At 53.3% G+C, this 20274-nt stretch overlaps 8 protein-coding genes across 8 annotated transcripts, besides 1 other annotated feature; 1 reads left to right on the plus strand and 7 right to left on the minus strand.

The window, feature by feature from the left end:
- Positions 1 to 9: 9 nt before the first annotated feature.
- On the minus strand, positions 10 to 1269 carry EKO05_0011301 (Acetate kinase; the record flags this gene model as incomplete). The annotated part of the gene is made up of 1 exon (XM_038947526.1): positions 10 to 1269. One exon carries the CDS (start codon positions 1267 to 1269, stop codon positions 10 to 12), a length of 1260 nt encoding a protein of 419 aa, XP_038792488.1.
- Positions 1270 to 2616: 1347 nt separating this feature from the next.
- Positions 2617 to 2652: a tandem repeat.
- A 310-nt stretch (positions 2653 to 2962) lies between these two features.
- Positions 2963 to 3693, plus strand: EKO05_0011302 (uncharacterized protein; the record flags this gene model as incomplete). Its single annotated transcript, XM_038944348.1, has 3 exons — positions 2963 to 3334; positions 3384 to 3485; positions 3538 to 3693. 3 exons carry the CDS (start codon positions 2963 to 2965, stop codon positions 3691 to 3693), a joined length of 630 nt encoding a protein of 209 aa, XP_038792490.1.
- Positions 3694 to 3706: 13 nt separating this feature from the next.
- EKO05_0011303 (uncharacterized protein) lies at positions 3707 to 4561 on the minus strand (the record flags this gene model as incomplete). Its single annotated transcript, XM_038947528.1, has 1 exon — positions 3707 to 4561. One exon carries the CDS (start codon positions 4559 to 4561, stop codon positions 3707 to 3709), a length of 855 nt encoding a protein of 284 aa, XP_038792491.1.
- Positions 4562 to 4858: 297 nt separating this feature from the next.
- On the minus strand, positions 4859 to 5295 carry EKO05_0011304 (uncharacterized protein; the record flags this gene model as incomplete). Its single annotated transcript, XM_038944457.1, has 2 exons — positions 4859 to 5043; positions 5142 to 5295. 2 exons carry the CDS (start codon positions 5293 to 5295, stop codon positions 4859 to 4861), a joined length of 339 nt encoding a protein of 112 aa, XP_038792492.1.
- A 290-nt stretch (positions 5296 to 5585) lies between these two features.
- Positions 5586 to 6975, minus strand: EKO05_0011305 (uncharacterized protein; the record flags this gene model as incomplete). The annotated part of the gene is made up of 2 exons (XM_059637963.1): positions 5586 to 5842; positions 5892 to 6975. 2 exons carry the CDS (start codon positions 6973 to 6975, stop codon positions 5586 to 5588), a joined length of 1341 nt encoding a protein of 446 aa, XP_059493946.1.
- A 310-nt stretch (positions 6976 to 7285) lies between these two features.
- On the minus strand, positions 7286 to 8686 carry EKO05_0011306 (Beta-ketoacyl-[acyl-carrier-protein] synthase II; the record flags this gene model as incomplete). The annotated part of the gene is made up of 7 exons (XM_038944406.2): positions 7286 to 7453; positions 7499 to 7867; positions 7914 to 8180; positions 8229 to 8315; positions 8363 to 8434; positions 8483 to 8590; positions 8639 to 8686. The coding sequence occupies 7 exons, from the start codon at positions 8684 to 8686 to the stop codon at positions 7286 to 7288; spliced, it is 1119 nt and encodes a 372-aa protein (XP_038792494.2).
- An 810-nt stretch (positions 8687 to 9496) lies between these two features.
- EKO05_0011307 (Homoserine O-acetyltransferase) lies at positions 9497 to 11167 on the minus strand (the record flags this gene model as incomplete). Its single annotated transcript, XM_059637964.1, has 3 exons — positions 9497 to 10592; positions 10645 to 11035; positions 11116 to 11167. 3 exons carry the CDS (start codon positions 11165 to 11167, stop codon positions 9497 to 9499), a joined length of 1539 nt encoding a protein of 512 aa, XP_059493947.1.
- A 974-nt stretch (positions 11168 to 12141) lies between these two features.
- On the minus strand, positions 12142 to 15874 carry EKO05_0011308 (uncharacterized protein; the record flags this gene model as incomplete). Its single annotated transcript, XM_059637965.1, has 7 exons — positions 12142 to 13570; positions 13622 to 14265; positions 14356 to 14744; positions 14798 to 15077; positions 15255 to 15604; positions 15660 to 15769; positions 15819 to 15874. The coding sequence occupies 7 exons, from the start codon at positions 15872 to 15874 to the stop codon at positions 12142 to 12144; spliced, it is 3258 nt and encodes a 1085-aa protein (XP_059493948.1).
- Between the last annotated feature and the right edge of the window lie 4400 nt (positions 15875 to 20274).

Below are 20274 nucleotides of genomic sequence, written 5' to 3' on the forward strand. Positions count from 1 at the left end.
AGGTGGTCTCTACTCCTTCCCCACGAATCGATCCTTATCGTCCAACACTCCTCTCGCCATCTCCAGCTGCTCGTCTGTCTGGCACACCAGCGTCTTATACCTAGCGTTCTTCCCACTGATATCCGTCACGACATCCTGCACCGACTGCCCATTCTTCTCGTCGTCCACTTCAAACCCCAAGCACCTCACGCCTCTCACCACCTCCTTCCTCAGCCTCTCCCCCTTCTCGCCAATGCCCCCGGCAAACACCAACGCATCGACCTTGCCATCCAACTTTGCAAAGTACGGCGCAACATAATTCCCAATCCGGTCCACAAAGATGTCAAACGCCAGCCGATCCTCCTTACGCTCACTCGCGCTAATCTTGCCGAAATCCGTAGTCCCCGTGAGCGCCGCCCACCCGCTCTTCTTGTTCAGGATCTCCTCGGCCTGCGTGATGTGCAACTTTGTGCCTGAGCTGTGACTCGGCTTTCCCGCGCTGTGCGTGAAGTGGAACATCAGGCTGGGATCGATGCTGCCGCTGCGCGTTGCGCCGGGGAGGCCAGCTAGGGGGGTGAGTCCCATGGAGGTGTCGATGCTGGAGCCGGCGCGGATGCAGCACGCGCTTGCGCCGGAGCCGAGGTGCAGCGCGATCATGTTCAGGTCGCGGGCGGGCTTGCAGAGGTGCGCGCTTACGGCGCGCACGATGAATGCGTAGCTGATGCCGTGGAAGCCGTACTTTCGCAGCTTGTTCTTCTGCGCCGTGCCCGGGTCGATCGGGTACGTGCTCACGTGCTCGGGCAGCGTGCTGTGGAACGACGAGTCGAAGTACGCAATGTTCTTTGCGTGCGGCAGGATTTGCGTCACGGCGCGCACGATGCTCAGCGCTGGCGCGTTGTGCAGTGGGGCTAGGTCGCTCAGCTCTTCGATGTGGTGGTACGTTGCTGAGTCGATGACCTGGCTGCGTGGGTAGTCCCCCCCGTGCACGACGCGGTGGCACGTGAAGTGAATGTCCTCCTTTTTGTTCAGCTCTGGCAACCCGCTGTCTTGCGTCAGGTGGTCGAGGATGTAGCGAAAGGCGTCTTCCTGAGAGGTTATGTCTTTGAGCTCCTTGCCCTTGACTTGCTCGTCGCCGCGCGTGTATTTGAGCTTTGCCGGCGGTGCGGTTAGGCCTTCGATCGAGGCCTCGGCTAGCTGGGTTGGCGTTGAGGTGCCGTCTTCTGGGGTTTTGTAAACGGAGATCTTGACGCTCGAGGAGCCGGCGTTGATGGAGAGGATGATCTCAGGCATGGCGATGACGTTGGCTGGGGACCAGCAGATGGGTCTTCACAGTTGTCGTTTAAATTGATCCTCGTTACGTTGAGTCGGTGCAGTAACTGCAAGCCCTTCTTCCGTGGGGTGTCGCGATTATGTAAAGTTTGCGTGGTGCTCAGCTCACCTTGCGAGGTCGTGAGAGGTCGAATGATCGGAAGTTACGGGACACGCTTCAACGGTTTGGTCCACCGCGGGCTACGCAACCATCGATATATTTCGTCATAGCTGGGAAGCGTGACATCTGGATGTCTTTCTCCATAATTCTGGAAGGTCGACCGCTATCAGCAGCGCCAGCATTGCGCTTAGTTATGTCGCGACGCTGTTTGTCGAGCGGCTTCAAAAGTGACGTCATACCGTACACCCCACTTCACACTTTGGGGTGAACACTTGCATGTCTGCGTCTGACATTGGCAAAGAAAGAGTCACAAGGTTAATTTGCGTTTCACCAGTGTTTGCTGAGGAACGGCGATTAATATGTACGTCTCTCAGCCATACCCCGCAGCGTACTGTGCTGTGAGAAACATGCATAGAAGACGGTTGCCATGTGTGAGACGGTAGTTGACTGAATGATTCCTCGAAAGACTTCATTGAGTGAGGTTTTGACAGCAACACGAGCATAACAGCAGCATGTCTAAGGTTCCAAGAACTGCATACATCACAGGTGTGTACTTGAGGTTGTCATCGCACCGAGCACAACATCATTTCGTAGCGCCCATCACAGGCATTGGCGATCGAAAATGGATCCCATTTCCAAGGGAAAGCACGGCAGCAAACAGCCAGGAGTTCACCAAGCCAGACTTGACAGTCTTGGACGTGGGTCTGACTGGGGTGCTGTATACGGTTGCTCTAGCAGTGCAGCACTTCCGGCGGCAGACTCGCACCGATGACAGGCTTTTGGGTCGGCTTGGACTAGTTGCGAGCGTGTGTGGTCTATACTGCGTGCCCAGCCTGCCAATATACACGACTGCGAAGCACGCTCTTGTTGGCTTGACGCGCAGCTACGGGAAGCTGTTGGTAGATGAGCGCATTACTGTCAACGCTGTGGCGCCGAATGTTGTCCAGACGAGTATCAGCTCGCCGGTGATTTATGATAAGCTGGCCAAGGACAATCTGCTGACGCCTATGGACGGACTAATGGATGCTTTCGATACGATGCTTGGTAGCAGTTGCAGCGGGGAGGTGTTTGAGTGTGGACCAGCAGGGGGATGGACGCAAAGAGCGGCTACGGAGTACTTGAATAAGGGAAGTGCGGAAATCTGCAGTCTGCTCAACGTGCGAGCAAGAGGCCTGCACTATCTTGCGTAGTCACCAATCCATCTTAGAGGTCCAAGGTCCAGGGTCCAGGGTCCAGGGTCCAGGTTCCGATGGTGCAGAGGAACGGTGACCCGCCGTTGGGTTCGCCGGCAATTGGCCCGAAACGAGGCGCATCCCAACTTCGCCAATTGTGGAGCAAGGCAGCCCGTTGATCAGCGCGGCGCACTCGCCATGTGGCTTCGCAGACACACTGCAATCTCTCTGCTGTCGTTCTGTCGCACATTCCCTAAGCCTCCCTGAGCACTCCGTTACCGCCTGTCACACGGAGCCCGCCGCTGTCGCTCACTGAACCCATCCGCCTGCAATCGCCCTTGCAACCACGACCGCTTCTCCCTCCACAACCACCGTCTACACGATGGCAAGACTCCATCCCATGCTGGTTGCCTGCGGGTCGGCGCTTATAATCGACTGCTGCTCCAATGTCATTGCCCAACGACTCAAGGCGTGGAGTGACGGGGAGCCCTTCGTCTTCGATCGCGTGCTCTTCTTCCAGTTCGCCTTCATGGTCGTTCTTACTGCGCCTGTAAACTACCACTGGCAGCATTGGCTTGAACGCACCTTCCCCGGCTGGAAGACCGTCAAGCGGACAAGGCATGCTACGAGCGAAGACGGCGATGCTGCGGAGAAGGCTGTCTTCCTGAAAGAGGACGGAGAGGATAAGCGCATGGTTGAGGAGGATGTTCAGGAGCGTAATTGGTTCAACATCTTCAAGAAATGGTTCACAGATGTATGTTGGATGCATGTGGCCTGGACAAACGCGTACTGACAAGCTGCAGTGCATTACCATGGGTGCACTCTTGAACCAGACCATGTTCTTGATCCTGATAGGCCTGCTGAAAGGCAAGACGTATGGCCAGATTGTGCAGAGTTTCCACGATGTAAGTGTTGACGCCAGGCCTCCACAGTACACCGCACTGATAATTTTCCCAGGAGCTCTTGAAGCTCATCTGGGACTCGTATAAGGTCTGGCCCATTGCCAACTTCTTCAGCACCACGTACTGCCCCGTCGAGCGACGCATGATCTTCCTCAGCTTCTGTGGCTTGTTATGGAACATTTACCTCTCTCTTGTGGCGCAACGTCTATAAGCAGCAGTAGCCTTCAATGCAACATTCGTCCACTCTTACCAGACTTCCAAGCCTGCAGAATAGCGTCCCAATATTTCTCCTCGTCTTCCCTAATATGCCCACAATGCGCACTCCGCTCGAACCTCACCATGGTCACATCCCACCCCTTCCCCCTCGCAATTGCAGCATGCTCCTCCACCTCCTCACACCCAACCATCTGATCCACGCGACTATACAAGTACAGCCTCGGCACACTCTTATCAAAAATGCCCTCGTCATTCATCTCACGACACAACACCACCATCTTGTTCTCCCGCCCTCTAATCACATTGACCAAGAACGTGCACAACAGCAAAAAATGCACCAGCACGCCCCCAAACCACCTCCAGAACACCGATCTCGGCAGCCCCGCAGTTATCGCAGCATAACTCTTCATCCACGGCCCCTTGGTTGGACTGGAATCCATAATCTGGCACCGCATAGGCAGACACGCACCATACGCGCTCTTCCACGCCTTGGCAAACTCATTCACCTGGTTCCCCCCACCGTTGGAAAAACTGTGCACCAGCACCTCGCCCCTGGCTGAGACGTGCGCGTGCGTGACGTCCAGTGCGGGTGCTAGGAGATAGGCGTAGCGCGCGCTGCGCGTGAACATGTCTGAGGTGTAGCACCGGATGAGCAGGATTTGGGACGTGGGGAAGAGTCGCTGGTATGAGATTGTGTATTTGGCTATGTGGCGTGCGGCTGCGGCGTTCCAGGCGAAGAGGAGGATGAGGGGGGAGGAGGGCGGCGTGTAGGATTTAGAAGTCCAGAGGTAGGTGTTGTGGCCGATCAGTGTGAAGTCTGTAAGCGGCTGGGCGACGTCTTGCGGCGTGATGGATGAAGTCATCTTGTGTAGGGGTTCTCTTCAGTCAAGCGGCAGAGGAAGATACTCGGTTTGAGTGCTGTCGTGCTGCATGTACGTATATATATCCACATCACCACCCAAGCAATATCGCACCAAACGCGCACGAGTACACCAACGCGCCTTGAACGTGGAGCAGGAACCAAACATAGCCGAGGCCCGCATCTGATTGGCCCGTTCGCAACCTTCACCTGTTCCGAGACTCCCCATCTCACATCTCCAACCCTATGCTCTGAACCCACCACGCCCCAGTCTTCTCGATTGTAGGAATCGGCCCTCTGTTCATCCACCGGTGGAATTCCTACCCCAGACCCAACCAGCAACACTAGACAGCACAGCGCCCGCCTGCGCCGCTCCCGCCGCAGCGCTGGCTCCGTAGCCGCCCATCGCTGCGCTCTGGAACATGGCGTACCAGCCGCCTGCTGGAACAATGCCAAAGTACGACATGACAGCTGCTGCGCCTGAACCTGTGTTTTGCATCAGTAGACGTATAGACGTCGAATGTTGATTTGTGTCTGCTCGCAGTCTGTTCGCGTCGACGTGAAGCAGCACACACAGGACTTACCTGGTAGGGGGCCGCCGGCACTGAAGCCAAGCGCGGCGAAAACAGGTATCGTGGCTGCGGCGGGTGTGCATATGATGACCCCGTTGACGATTTGGAACACGGTTTGGTAGGGGTGTCCGGCGATCCAGTCGAGGACGACTTTCGTGGCGTTCATCGTGTTGGTAAGTTGTCCTGTGTTGATATATGGAAGAGAGAGTGATGTGGTGATCAGGTGTGAGAGGAGTCTGTATTTGTAGGTAGCTGGGTGACTATGTGGGAGGCAAGGCTGAGTGTGGCGCCTGGTGGGGGATTAAGTGAAGTGAAGGTAACACGACTTGGAAATGCGGCACAGCAATTGATTGGTCGAAAGCTGCAGTTCTGAAGATAATGCATGTATACCAACTGTGCCATGTTTTAGTCGGTGCCTCTGTCATCACGCTGGTGCGCTGGTCCTCTATGCGTGCTTCAACGATGTGCGGGTCCGGCAAGATCAGTTGCTTCAATGGACTGAACCACAACGTCAACGTTCTTCGTCCCTCCTTCTCTACCTGCTGCGCCGCTGTGCTGCTCCTCGTCATTTCGTGTGGCCGTGTCGGGGCTTTGCGACAGCGGCTCGAAGTGTGCGTTGCCCAGCCTCTTCTTATCAATGCGGCGTCTCCACGGCTTGTACAGCAAAACACTGAGGCCGCCAAAGACCACAAATGCGCCACAGATAGCTCCGCCTATGTGATGGTTAGTCTATACCGGCTCAGTTTGATTGCAAACACATACCAACGATATCCCAGCTATCGCCCAACTTCTCAACGCCGTCCCAGAACTTGCCATCAGGCTCAGCAACGTTCAAGATCAGATTGAGGAACTGTACAGTCCCAATAATGGTTGCGACAATGACCGTGATCACCGTGAGAACGATGCTGTAGTAGCAGATTGCAATAGGATCTCTCGCGAGCTGCGTGCTGGTGTACAGACTCATCATGAGCGCGCCATCCGTCGTGTCAAGCAAACACATGCCTGCAGTGAACAATAATGGAAAGATCAGAATCAGCCAGATAGAAGTACCTTTCGTCGCCTGGATCGAGCTTATACCGAGGATAGCAATCTCTGACGAAGTGTCGAATCCCAGGCCGAAGAGTACGCCGAGAGGATACATCTTCCACGGCCGATCGACGAGTTTGAACAGCTTTTGCAATACAGGAAAAAGACAACCGCCGCCTTGGATTTTGAACTCCTCGTGCTCCTGGCCGGGCTCGCTTGCGATGATTCTCTTCATCTGGACTATCAACTTGTACAATATGTAGATGTTCATGACGCCCAGCAGCAAGAGGAAGGTGGCAGATACGGAGGTGCCGATGATGCCGCCGATACGTTCGAAGCTGTCAAACTTGGATGACACGGCAGCTGCAGTCCCAGCTACGACGAGCGAGGTGATGATGACAACAGTCGAGTGGCCCAAGGAAAAGAACATTCCTACGGTCACGGGGCGCTGGCCTGCGGCGATCAGACGCCGAGTCATCAGGTCGATGGCGGAGATGTGATCCGCGTCCAGGGCATGGCGGAGTCCCAGTGTGTAGGAAAGAATTGCCGTTGATACGAGGGGGGTGTTAAAGTGCTGTTGCGAGAGTGAGAACCATGTTGGCTGTATAAACTCGAGCAAACTCACCAGGACCACACCGATAGCAGCCCAGACAACGACATTGATAGCGATGAGCGTGACAATAATTGCGATCGCCGGGAAGGGAAGCTTGCTGAGATAAGGTACGCGAGCATGGTATGTTGACGCCTTGTTGGACACATTGGCGAAGAACGAGGGCTTGGTGTTCGAGGCGTCACTAGACGGAGCTGGGGACGTCGCCATCCTAAGCGTCGTTTCTTCTTCCACTGCGCAAAGAGGACTATGGCAATAGACGAATATGTGTAGAAGAAGAAGTCATCCCTCTTGGTTACAGGTGAAATCCAGATGCACTTGCGGGCACTACCCAGAGCGAGCCTTGTACCGTGGGATGAATGGCGCGTAGTGGGGCTGGCAACTGCCATTATCGCCGCCGCGGGGCACCTGCATGTTGCGATGTCGAAATCATATCGAGTCATCCGCCAAACCTCACTCACAGACGGCCCTTCAGAAATCGTCTTCGGAATTGGTTTTGGCATTTTCAAAAACTGTTTTATTACATCTTTCGAAACAGAAGCGACGCGTTGGTGCCTCCAAAACCGAAGCTGTTCGACATGGCGACATTGACCTCTTTCTGCTGCGCTTCGTTTGCGACATAATTGCAATTGAACTCTGCTGCTGGGTCTCCAGGGTTTTGAAGGTTCAAAGTCGGTGGGAGAATGTTCTGTGGTCGTCAGCATCTCGTTCGCCCAGTTTGCAACCAACTTACATTGTGAAGACCGAGGATGGTGAAGATCGCTTCCACACTACCCGCGGCTCCTAGTAGATGCCCAACAGCGCCCTTTGTGCTGCTGACATTGATCTCAGATGCCTGGGCCTTACCGTCCTCACCAAGGAGCAGACCTTTGATGGCTCTGTTCTCTGCTGCATCGCCAAGAGGCGTACTTGTAGCATGAGCATTGACGTAGTCAACAGAAGCCGGCTTCAAGCCAGCGTGTTTCAGTGCCTTCTTCATCGCTAGTCGTGGACCTTGACCGTCTTCACGAGGGGCAGTCATATGATGCGCGTCGCTCGACAGGCCATATCCAGCAATCTCTGCGTATATACGTGCACCGCGAGCTTTGGCATGCTCCAGCTCCTGGTATTATTAGTATAGTCCAGAAATATAGACGATGACGACATACTTCAAGCACAACAACCCCAGCACCCTCGCCGATGACGAAACCATCTCGCTCTTTGTCAAATGGCCGGCTGGCTTCCGTAGGCCGATCATTGAACTCAGTTGCCAGGCTTCTTGCTCTTGCAAATCCTGAAATAGCAAGAGGGTGGATGCAAGACTCAGCCCCACCGGCTACCATAACGTCGGCGTCACCAAACTGTATCATGCGAGATGCATCGCCGATACTATGTGCACCTGTCGTGCAAGCCGTTGTGGCTGCATGATTTGGTCCCTACAGTGAATCAATTTAGAGATTGAAGTGTTGAAGCGGAAGGCGTACCATGAAGCCGTAGCGCATTGATATGTGACCTGCCGCAAGATTGATAAGGAGGCGCGGGACAAACAGGGGCGACACTTTTCGATATCCCTTCGTACTATTAAAAGGGAAGCTTCGTTTTTCTGGAATGTACTCACACCCTTGTCGAAAGCTACTGCGGTGTCATAAGCATCGTCTAAGCTCCCGATGCCAGAACCTATATAGACACCCTTGAATAACGTTAGCAGAGAAGCTATCAAAGACACGATAGAACATACAGTAGCCTCAAGTTCCTCTTCCTTCTTCGGAGCCCATCCAGCATCGCTCAGTGCTTCCTCGGACGCAACCATAGCATATTGCGCGAACCTCGCCATCCGACGTTCATCCTGTGATCATTAGTCTCGTAGACACTAAAATCGTTCAATATCACATACACCAGCATTAAGATACTCTTTCGCATTCCATTTTCCATCTGTTCTCATCCCCTCAGGCACTACAGCAGCAACATGGCTCGGCAAAGCTGCAAACTGAGGGCTTCTGTCCTTGATAGTTGTGATGCCGCAATGGCCGTCTACAAGGCGCTGCCATGTTCGACGAACACCTAATTCCACGTATGTCAATGGAGGCCACAGAGCTTTGTGTTATGGACAGTACCTATTCCAAGAGGCGTGACAAGCCCTAGGCCTGTTACTACTACCCTTCGCATTGCATGTTTTGATGGTTGTTGATGAAGGCGAGCATCAGAGTTTCAACGGAGAAGCTCGTGCCACACTTCTTCAGCCACTGTGGCGCAGATGTCGTCTTGTGTTTGCCTTCCATTGTTTTGCCGTGCATTTGATACCTTCACACAATGCAACATATCAATTAAAGATTCAGACATAATCTGTTATTGACACTGCCTTGTCTTGGTCTTATAATATTAAGCGTAGCACGTCAGTGCACACGTTAGCCTTGACAGTAGTGAGCTGCACTTGGTGCACCTCTTAGCGACACAACCACAGTTCCACTTTGTCACATAGTCAGGCACAGAATGTCAAGCGAAGCAGTTGGAAAGTCTTCATCTATGATCTTGATGAATGAGCCAAATCTGCGCTGCAATCTCATCGCTTGCTCATAACTCTACACAATCCTCTATCCCTGCCACTTCGTACTGGCGATTGAGGGGTTGAACCTCAGCTCTTCTCGTCAGAGCGTATCATATCGTACAGCCTTCTTTCAAGCATACGCCGAAAATTGTACGCCGGGACCATGCATCATAAACAAAAACGCCACGCTAAAAATCCGACATCAAATCACCATGCGGTGATGTCGTCAACTTCGGCCTCGCCAAAGGTGCTCGTTTTCGTGGCTTCCATACCAGAGTCGCTGGAGATGATGTCAGGGTTTGGAGTTCGATTCATAATATCTGGAAGGAACTCGTGTAGGAAGCCGAGCAGGTGGCGGTTGACTTGATCGAATTCCAACAGGAAAGCGTCGTGACCATCAGGCGAGTCGATAGTCTTCAGAGTGGCATTGGGGATGTGCGCTGCAAGCTCTTGCTGTTCGGCATAAGTGAAGAGGCCGTCAGACTGAATACCAAGCACAAGTGTTGGCTGCTCGATCAACGAAAGCGCATAGTGAAGAGCCGTCACAGGGTCGAGGCTTTCTTCATCCTCGCCCTCGGGATAACGGTAGCGGGAAATGTCGTGAGTATCGAGCTTGCGGGTGATAGCGATGTAACAATTGGCGTCAAATCGCTTGATGAACTTTTCGCCCTGGTAGCGCAAGTACGACTGCGCTGAAAAGTAGTGTTGAGCCAAAGGCTTAGACTTTGCGCTCGCCGTGGAATCGGTGCGTCGCAGAGGTGGTGTAGAAGGGTTCGACGCGTCGTGGAATTCTAGATCGGCAGTCTTTGCTGATGCGGACGTGTTCAACGCAGCACTGCTGTTTGTCCTCGACGCTGCGCGCGGTGACCCAGCGTTCTTGTGACCGTGGTTGTGGATTGCCCAATGCTCGTTCGAGGGGGTTGTCGGACGTGGAACAGTGTTGATACTCTGCTTCTTGGATAGATCTGGGGTGTTACGACCGAAGCGTGATTCGAACGAGTCGCGACTACGGTAGGTCAGCAGCGCAGACATGCGCGCAGCTCCCAGGCCGGTCGACGGAGGATCTTCGAATGTGTAGTAGCCGTCGTCGTACTTGGGATCACTGTAGATGCTCTGGCGTTGGGCCTCACCCCAGCTAATGCCCCAAGCGCTGTAGCGAGCAGAGGTGGCGATGGGTATGATGTTGCGAACATAATCCTTTCCAAAGTAAGCAAACTCGAGCACAAGCATGCCACCCATGGAACCTCCAATGACTGCCGCGATTTGCTTGACGCCGAGGTCGTCGAGAAGCATCTTGAAAATACTGCGGCTGTTAGCGCTGTTTCTTCCTGAGCATGCCATCGTATCTTGCTCACTTGACATCGTCTCGCACTGTAGTCAGCGGGAACTCAGGCCCATAGCGCCCATTCGAGACATCTCCATCTCGTGCCGTGACGGGGCTTGCGCTGCCGTACGGACTGCCCAAGCTGTTCATGCATATGACGAAGAACCTCGACGTGTCGAAGGCTTTACCCGGCCCTCCCAGCAAAGGACCCCACCAGTCGCCCACATCAGCACTTCCCGTCAGCGCATGACAGATGACCATGGCATTATCGCGCCCAGGTGACAGAGTGCCGTATGTCTTGTATGCCACGGATACATCCTGGAGGACAACGCCAGACTCAAGTGTGACTTCGGGTATAATCGCAAAAGTCTGGTCGGGTATCAAGCCAGAGTAGGGGTTTTCGGACTGGGCTGTAACTCGTTCTAGATTATCGTCAGCTTCCACGATCAACACGGGAGACCAGTGACACGAGTCGTTTGCCGGAGGAGATGGAGAGCTGTACTATACTTGTGTGTGCCATTAGCGGCTACGTTGGCGTCAATTGAAGTAACCATGGTAGACCTGTGTTATGATTGTAGGAGGGACAAGGTGCTACGCCAGCGCTCAAGCTTCTTTAGCCTATTGCGGGGAGTCATCTTTTTCTGGGCCCCACACGCATGCATTTCACTCTGCGGCGCGCCGCTAACGTGGGGTTGAGTTCCGTAGTGGATGGCGTCATTGGTCATCGCTCCGATTCATCTCCGGGCCGCTGATTGGAACACCACGCTTGCTTCAAGACATCAACATAAACCACTCGGGAGGTCACTCGAGTCCATGTCACGTTCTACTTGACGGTGATTCCGCTATGATATCGTTGAGCCTAGGCAAAATACCCAATGGGCTATTGCACAACTTGGCTAAGCTCAGCTTGCTGAAGCGAACGCGCTCCGAGACAATGCAGTATTGAACGCCCGAGAAGGTATCTGAATTAAAGACAAGTACACTAGACACTGAAGATGATATGTCCACCAACAGGCTGCAATGCAATAAAACGATTCAAGTAAACTCTGTTTTCGGGTTGCGGTGTGCAGTGAAGACAACACCAAGACAACAACCTCGTTTTAATGTGGAACATCCCAACCCCGTCTCCCATCGATTTAGATCTCCAACCTCTATACACCAAGGCCACAGAGGACGATGACATAGTGTAGCGTAGTGATGATAAGTTTGGCACAGTGGTTGATGTACATCTTGATAGAGCTGAGAGTTGCTACGTGGGAACAAGAAGGAAAATCAGTCAAGTCAACAGCATCGTTTGCATTGCATTGGCCAGCCAGCTATTCCAGCCTGCGTCTCTAGCAGCTCAAGTATGGTTTTCGGGGTATAATACAGGAAGTAGAGAGATCCACCAATTTTCCTCTCCAAGGAACATCTGCGCCGCTCTTCCGTCTACATACACAAGCCATAGTACTGCTGGTCCATTGTTTACAAGTCCTCATTAGCCCAACCCAATCCCCCTTTTCCTTTGCACAATCGAGACAAAGACATCCTAACGTCTGTCCCTCTCGCGTTCTACCCGCTCCATCTCTCGCTCCACATCGCCCTCGGTCCTGACACCGCCCCTTCTCGACCTGCCTGCGTTCTTCCGCAGACCGGCAGTAAAAAGATTGGCAATGCTGTTGTCGCCTCCAGCCCCAGACTTCCTCCGCTTGTCGCGATGCGAGGCTGGCCCCGTGGGTGCCTTGACCTCCATCTTGCTGGGTCCGCGAGGTGCGTCCTGGACCTCTTCTACATCGTCATGCGAGCGTTTCGAGGAGACTGAGGGTCGGGAGGAGTGGATGTGCGAGTGTAAGCTCTTGGTTAGGACATCGCGCTGGTCGCGGTCTACACGGTCGCGGCTGTTGCGCTCGCGGGCATTCTTCTCGCGCTCAGCAGCGTAGTGATCTTGTGGCGTGAGCTCGGCCGGTGTGCCTGGTGCTGATGGTACGGAAGAGACACTGCTTTTTCTACGGCGTTTGATTTTGTCGCGGTCTGCAGCAGGACCTTTTGGAGGCTGGAAATTGCGAGGGCCGGTCGGAGGCTGCGGTGGTGGCATAACAGTAGGTTTTGATCGGCCCGCACCCTTGATCGAGAAAGTGTTTGCCGAGGGGCCAGTGGGCGCGTTTAGAGGCGGAGACACAGCACGCTTCTGCATCATCTTGCCAACCACATCGTCTTCTGCGGGACGCTTGCTCTTGGTATCGCGGTCGTCTTGACTGTGATCCTCCCGGTCGCGATCCTTGCGGCTTCGTCGAGACGAGCGATGCTTGTCGTCTTCATAGTCGCGCTCCTCATCTTCTCCTTCGTGGTCACGTCGACGCCTACGCTCTTTGTCTTTCTCTCTTGATCGATCCTTCTCACGCTCATAATCATACTCTTTCTCTCGATCTCTGCGGTCACGCCTGTCTCGCTCGCGGTCCTTGTCGCGTGACCTGTCACGGTGCTTGTCTTTATCGCTTCTGTGCTTACGTCGCGAACCAGATTCTGAGTCTCGCTCACCGTTGGCATAGGCATCATCGTCGTGCTTGCTCTCTTCGGCGAGAGAGCGCGAGCGGTGCCGACGGCGGTGTTCCTTACTGCGATCACGGTGTGAGCGGGATGAGCGGTGTTTATCTTTATCGCGGCGACTGTTGCGATATTTCGAGTCGGCCGAGGCGCTACGAGTTCTATCACCTCGACTGCCCCTGTCATCACGGTGTTCTTCGCGATCATCATTTCGCGATGAGCGGTGAAGTCGACGGTCTTTGCGACGTTCATAGTCATCGTCAGCCTGCGGCGTTGCTGAGCGTCCCCTGCCTTCCCGCTTAGATTCGCGGTCTGCTGAACGCGATCCTTCTCGGCGGTCGTCTGTGCCTTCATCTCGTGCGCGAGATCTCGATCTTGATCGTGACACCGACTTGTCTTTGGTACGAAGACTTTCGTCTCGCAGAGGGGAGCGACTGTGCACTGGTCAATTCCGACACTTTGACGATGTCAGGCAGTGAACTCACCTTCGAACTCGGCGCTGGGGACTACGACCACTGGCACTTTGCGCAGGCGTAACGCTCTTCGGTGGCGGGTGGTAGCGCACGTTGTTCATACGACTTGAGAAGCCAGTATTCGGCCTGCCTTCGCGCATCGCTCGCGGGCCTGTGGGCGCACCTTCCACACCACGGCCTTGTGGCTCACCAGTCAAAACCGTAGCAGCACCGTACGCTGCATTGAAGCCGCCACGAGGACCAAAGTTGTTGTTCTGGTGGAATCCCATGTTCATGCTAGGGTCGAAAGGCGCGTTCATTTGCATTTGGTTAGGGAACTGATTCATCATGCCATTGGCATACCCCATGTTTGGCTGCATGCCAATGCCTATCATCGATTGATCGTACCCTCCATCTTCAATTTCGACGGTCTGTATCTGGTGGAGGCCGTTGGACTTTGTAGATCCGTTCGGTTGGCTTCCTGTTATAGTAGTATCGTTGGCATTCTCCGTGACACTGCTTATCTCACCAAAAGCATTGATGGCTGGCGCAGTATCTTGCGCGCCGGTTTCGTTATCGTCACCTTCTTCCGTGGACTTGACAGCGGTGTCTTGCTCGTCATCTAGTCTCGGTTCGGCAGCTGCATCATTCGATGCAACACGCGACTCACCCTCACGCTGTTGTACACCATTGTCGTCAGTTGCTGGGCTTGAATTTGAAAGTGCTGAAGGAATGTCTCTCGGTGCTGTGATGTGGAATCGACGTACGTTTTGTGCAGGACCACTGCGGCTTCCAGGACGACTACTGGCATTCTGTTGACCTCCAGCCCCAGAAACTGAGCCTCCCTGACTCCCAGTCCTATTGTTTCGCTGAGGAAGGGTGCCCCCTTGATTGGCAGGGAAACGGTTCTGGTTCTGGGTTTGGAAATTATTCTTGGGGAATTGGTTCATCATCTCGGGATATGCTCCAGATTGATTATATCCACCCATCTGGTTGAACCCGTTGAAGTTTCCATAGCCCCCACCCATGCCATTCCACCCGTTGCCGTAACCGCCACCGTAGTTCATCATGTTCATGGCGGACATGTCGTTCATCCCCATGCCCATGTTTCCACCAAAGTTGCTGTACATGCCGTTCGAGTTGTTCATGTTATAATCTAAGCAGGTGTTAGTGGTCAAGCCTGCATCAACACATAACATGTAGACGTACCCATGGAGTTCATGTTGTTCCAATTGGCGTTGCCCATCATATTGGACATGCCATTGAAACCCATGCCGCCAAAGTTGCCTTGGCCTTGGAAGCCAAAGCCCATCGGACCCTGCATACCATTCATCGTGGAGTTGTTGCCCATCATGCCGGCTGGCCCATTGGTAGTGGTTTGTTCATCAGAAGTCGCATTCGCAGCAGATGGCTCCACGCTTTGCTTCGCAGTTTGCGAAACCAGGCTGCCACGTCGCTCCGGATCATCATTATCAAGGGCGCTAGGATCCTGCTCGAAATCAGCAAGAGCACAAGGCAAGATATGCATGCTACAGCCACCAGCACGTGCAAGATCGATAGTGTTTATTAAGTTTAGCCCTTCAAGCTTCCACACAGTCTTTTCTTTGTTCTTATAGAGGTCGTACACATAGCTGTGCATAGGAAATGAAAGAGGATGCCAACCTACCTCGTTTGGCTGCGCGGAAGCGGAGACTGTTCGCTTTTCTCCTTCTCCAGCATCTGCGGCAGCTGTAGCGGGTTCTGCAGGTGTATCATCTGTTGCCGGTGCCTCTTCGACGCTGTCGATCGGTTTGTCTGCACCCCCCACCTCAGACGGCGCATCTGTTGCAGCAGGCGTGGTCTCCGGTACAGGTGTAGCGGCTTGCGCAGCCGCCTTCGCCTCCTCTTTTTTCTTCTGCTTCTGCAGCCAGATGCGCATGGTGTTGCGCAGAGACTTGTTTGGCGTGCAGGAGTCGGCTTCGAGCGGCGAATGGTCGCATGACGGGCAGGTCGTAGGAAACGAAAGCTTCGCCTGACCTATGGAACTATCAGCTCCCGCAACGATATACAGTGTTTGTGCCCTTCTACATACATGGTGTGCAGATAGCTTTGTTGCAACACAATAGCTTGTACGAGTCGATGGCAAGCTCGCTGCACAGAGCGCAGAAGAAGGCTTTGGGAAAGACGCTCGTGGGCAAAGAGCTATACTAGTCAGCAACCGGGGTCTGTAGACAGCTCATTTGTAACCTACAGAGCAAGTTCCTTTAAGTCGTCGGCGAGCGGCGCCAGCTTTGGATCGGTGGCCATGGCGAGCTCGTGTGTATCAGCTCCACAGGTTGGGGTAGGCTACAGCGGAAGAGTTCCGAAGTCGCTTTTTGCGGGCGCAACTATTCCATTTGGATATGAGAGTCAGAAACGTAGAGACCGTGGACAGGGCGACAGAAGTTTTGAAGATGGACGAAGCGGCCGGATTGGTTGCGATTGTCGCAACCGTCTTTGCGGGACAGCAAGTGGAGATGTCACCGAAGTTTTTGGAAGTCGCGACCGGGGCCGTGCTCTGCCGGCCCTTCTGCAAGGTCACGTGGGCACGCGACTTCTTGCACTTGTGTAAATGCTTTCACACGCACTTCGAGCTCGCACGGCACGTTCGATACGATTCCTTGGTTGCCCTCACTTCCACTTCCACCCCTACATGTGTCAGCGATGCCTTGTTCATCGGGCGCCGGCTGAGCGGTTGTGGCTTCGGTTAGTCTGTGGAGTTCTTCTCACCATCGTCATCAATCGAGCTGCGAGTACCAGGGTTCTTCACCCAACACATGGTACCTCCCAGACGAAGATCTCTCAACTTTCTTCTTTTCAGTCGCAATCATGATTCTGAATCAGATATCGTATCTTGATTGCATTGCCTTTCTTGTCTTTCTTGCACCACAATTGTTGGTTCAGATTGGCTTGCTACCGTTGCTTAGATGGCTGATTCCGGCGCTTCCATTTATAGGTGCGTTCCCACACAGCACGACGCCTGTGTACTGATATTGACAGCCTATGAAGTTGCAGTCATACCATACCAGTTCATACACGAAAGATATATACTCCCGATTGAACAAAGAAGCCCGTTTGTGAAGAAGGCGACACCTTTCCAAGATTTCGTCATCAGGTGTGTGCGCTATGCGTTTGCCAACATGCCAGCCTTTATAGGGCGTGTCTTCTTTTCCAAGGGTGTCTCACTGCCTTTCCTGCGATTCCGAATGTTGCGGCACGGCATTGTCACAAGTCCGATTAGATGGACTGAAGTCGAAAGGGTGAGGCTCCAAGTATTCAATACCATGTCTCCCCAGCTGATGATTTCAGCCGGATTTTAGGGGCGTGCTCATCAAGCACAACCAACAAGAACAACCAGATGTCATCGTGTATTACGCCCATGGTGGCGGCTTTTCCATGGGTAGCTCCTACTTTTACATGGAGTTCCTACTTGCATGGGTGGCGCTTTTGAAAGCCGCCGGCTACAGAAATCCTGCCCTCTTTGCTCTGGAATACACCTTAGTTCCCGATGCGACGTACCCTGTTCAGCTCCACGAGACATTAGCGGGCTACCGATATGTGCTCTCGCTTGCACAGTCCTCTACTAGAGTGGTTGTTGGCGGTGATTCTGCAGGTGCAACTCTTATGTTGAGCTTCTTGCTTTACCTCACGGAACACACGGAATTCAAGCACCAGCGTCCCGGATTAGCAGTCATGATAAGCCCTTGGGTCACTATCGTCTCGAAGAACAATCGTAATACCGCGTCAGACTTTCTCAACGATAAAACCCTAGAGCTTTATGGACGACAATACGTTGGCAAAAAGTCATCCATCGACGACCCTGTGGTGTCTCCAGGGTATTGCAAAGACACCAAGAAGTGGATTGAAGCGTCACCAGAGAGAGGCTGGTACTTCCTGTATGGCAGCGAGGAGGTACTTGGTCCTGAGGCTAAAGAGCTGATCAGTCTGCTCAAGAGCACCGGTACGCATGTGGACGAGTGGGAAGAAACAGGAGGAATTCACGCATGGCCCGTTGCTAGCCTGTACTTGGGAGAGACGAGAGATGAACGGCTTGGTGGATTGCAAGGTATAGTCGGGGCTATCAAAGACAGGATACCGTAACACGAATCCTTGACGGACGGCACCGATAGTCACCTCTTGTAACAATGCGGTGGCAGATCGAAACCCAATTCACGAGCGGCTTGCTGAAGTCGCGAAATCCTCCTCGCCTCCTCTAGTACCCACTGTTGGTCGACCGCATCTGGATTGGCATTATGCACTGATAAAGTCTCTGCGGATAGAGGCGTCGATATACCGGAGCATCTTGTGTCAGAGTCAGCACTATTGAACAAGCTCACAACGAAGACACGTACGAGGTCGGTGTTGCACCACCGCATTGGGACAGTGAAGATGTTGGGGAAGAGGAATTGGACACTTGATTCGGCATGGTGGAACCTTCGATCAGTACTTGATCTAAAGTTCAATTCACAGGAGAGAAGTAGGATACCTGTAAAAGTCGCACAGGAAACAGCAGGAGACTTATACCCCTCACTGACAGTGTCCCAGCTCCTACTTTACCCTGTTACTCTTTCTGCAATTGTTGCCTTCCAATCATACCTTCAAATTTCCTCCATCGACGCACGGTGTTGTCATCTCAACATGGTCTAGTGTAAGCTGAAGGCGGTTAGCGGCCTGTTTTGAGTCACCGTCCAATCACATCTTCTCTGTAACCATCGCACGTCAGCTGAAGCCGGTTAGCCGGTTGCCTAATCTGCACCTGCTCGCCCTCAGGTTGACCCTTGCAGGCATGCGAGTGGGGCCTGGTCTGTCAGGTGCTGGTCGCTGACAGCGTTCACCGGCTCAGGATTCGGTGCGCACGCCGCAGGTACGTTGTTGAGGTTTTGTTGAGCGTGGCGAGCGGGAAGTTGTGACGTTTGATGCTCACATGGACATAGTTTCGAGCCTGAAGATCGGGGGGATTCGTCAGTACGCGTTGTATGTAGCGAGAAAGTTCAATTGCGTTGAGTTGGCGGCTCGTCATCATCTGTGCTTTCATCGCCCGGTGCCTCAGGATTCAATCCAGCGTCCTGCCTCCGTCGTTTCTTTTCTTTCGCACGCCTTTTGCGGTGTTTCTCACGGTCCTGTCGAATCGCACGTAAAAGCTTTTTCATGTCAAGTCGAATAGGTCCCGGGCTGCTCGTGCCTGCCATGAGTGGCCCAAGGAGCGCTATGTTCAAAGGCAAGAGTAACACTGTAATGACCACCGAAAACCCTCTATCAATGCCGCGTAGCCATAGAACTACAATCGGACTAAGCAAGGCAGCAATTGCAGCTAGGATGATGACGAAGGGCGTGAGAACAACCACAGTCTCTCGCGTACGCTTGAAGATGGCAACGTACAGAGTACTGCTGACCCTCGCAATGAATACATGGGTTTGAATGCGCTCTTTGTGGAGAAGTCGTGATTCCGCGCGGAGATTTGACATGACCTTGGCTTTATACTCGATCAAATTGGCGCCTCGGAGGCTCAAGTGCACAGCGTATGCGGCTAGAACGAAGCATATCGCCAAACTAATAGACAGGTACACCACCTTTCGGTTCATGCACCTGCGTGCTGAAAAGTCCAGCGACGAAGGATAGTGGAATGGAGACGAATGCAAGCGCAGTGAGCTTGGATACACTCTCAGCCTCGACAATGCCTTGCCGGCTATCTGTAATCTGCATTTCAGCGAGTAGTGACTGGACAAATCTGTCGATCAGGTCCAAGCATCTGCGTAGTGTCAATCCAGTCTCTTTAGCAAGCTTTTGAGAGTCCAATCCAACGCGGCCAATGGGTAAATGAACTTCTTGGACGAACTGCAAATCCTTGAAGATTTTTGTCCAACTCTCCAACATTGAAAACAAGTCGGCGTAGCAGACCTCTCCAAGATTTGAGTCGTGTTCAGAGCAGGCCGTCATCCAAGGCATCTTCGCGGATGCGTTGCAGAGAGATGCGGATGATCTCAACCATTGTGTTCGTGTCGTCGTGGACGGAACGGGAACGTTTTGGTGTTCTTTGCCGTACTCAGTTTCAGGGCTTTTGTGGTAGGAACCTGGCCCCAGAAAAAGATTTAGCTGCTGACGCCAGATGTTTGAGATTGCTGCCAGTCGTGCCTGATGCCGTTGAAAGCCTTCAATCAGACAGCGAACTTGCGGTTATTGATCTGCAAGGAGGTCTGCTTTGAAAGCTGCGGTCATGGGAATCAGTGGCAGCACCAGACGACACCATTTTGATGACGAGTAACCCGACCTTGGGCCGAAGAACGCGTATGCCAATCCTTTGTATTGCTGCCCCTCTCCGTTGCATGAAGCCGTGGCAGCAACGATTTGAGAATTCGGAAATTGTGAAGCTAACTGCGTGACCTTGGCCCTGTAGCGGTGAGGTTCCACATCACTGGGTTGCTGCCGCCGAGGCGTTGGATGTAATGGACGTATATCCTTTCTTCGAGTTCTGCCTAGCACAGGCGTGCTCGAACTAAGATAGGGTCTGAGATGGTGTTTGGGCATCTCGATTGGCTCGTCAAGAAGATGAATCCAGTGTGGGGTTGAAAAGATCGACCCATAGGCGGCGGGGCCGTTGCCAATACAAATCTTCCGAAAAATTTGATGATGCGTAAGAAGGAGAAAGTGGCTTTTGGCTTGTATCAACG

The sequence above is a fragment of the Ascochyta rabiei genome, chromosome 22 (assembly GCF_004011695.2).
Source record: "Ascochyta rabiei chromosome 22, complete sequence".
In the NCBI taxonomy this organism is placed as follows: domain Eukaryota; kingdom Fungi; phylum Ascomycota; class Dothideomycetes; order Pleosporales; family Didymellaceae; genus Ascochyta; species Ascochyta rabiei.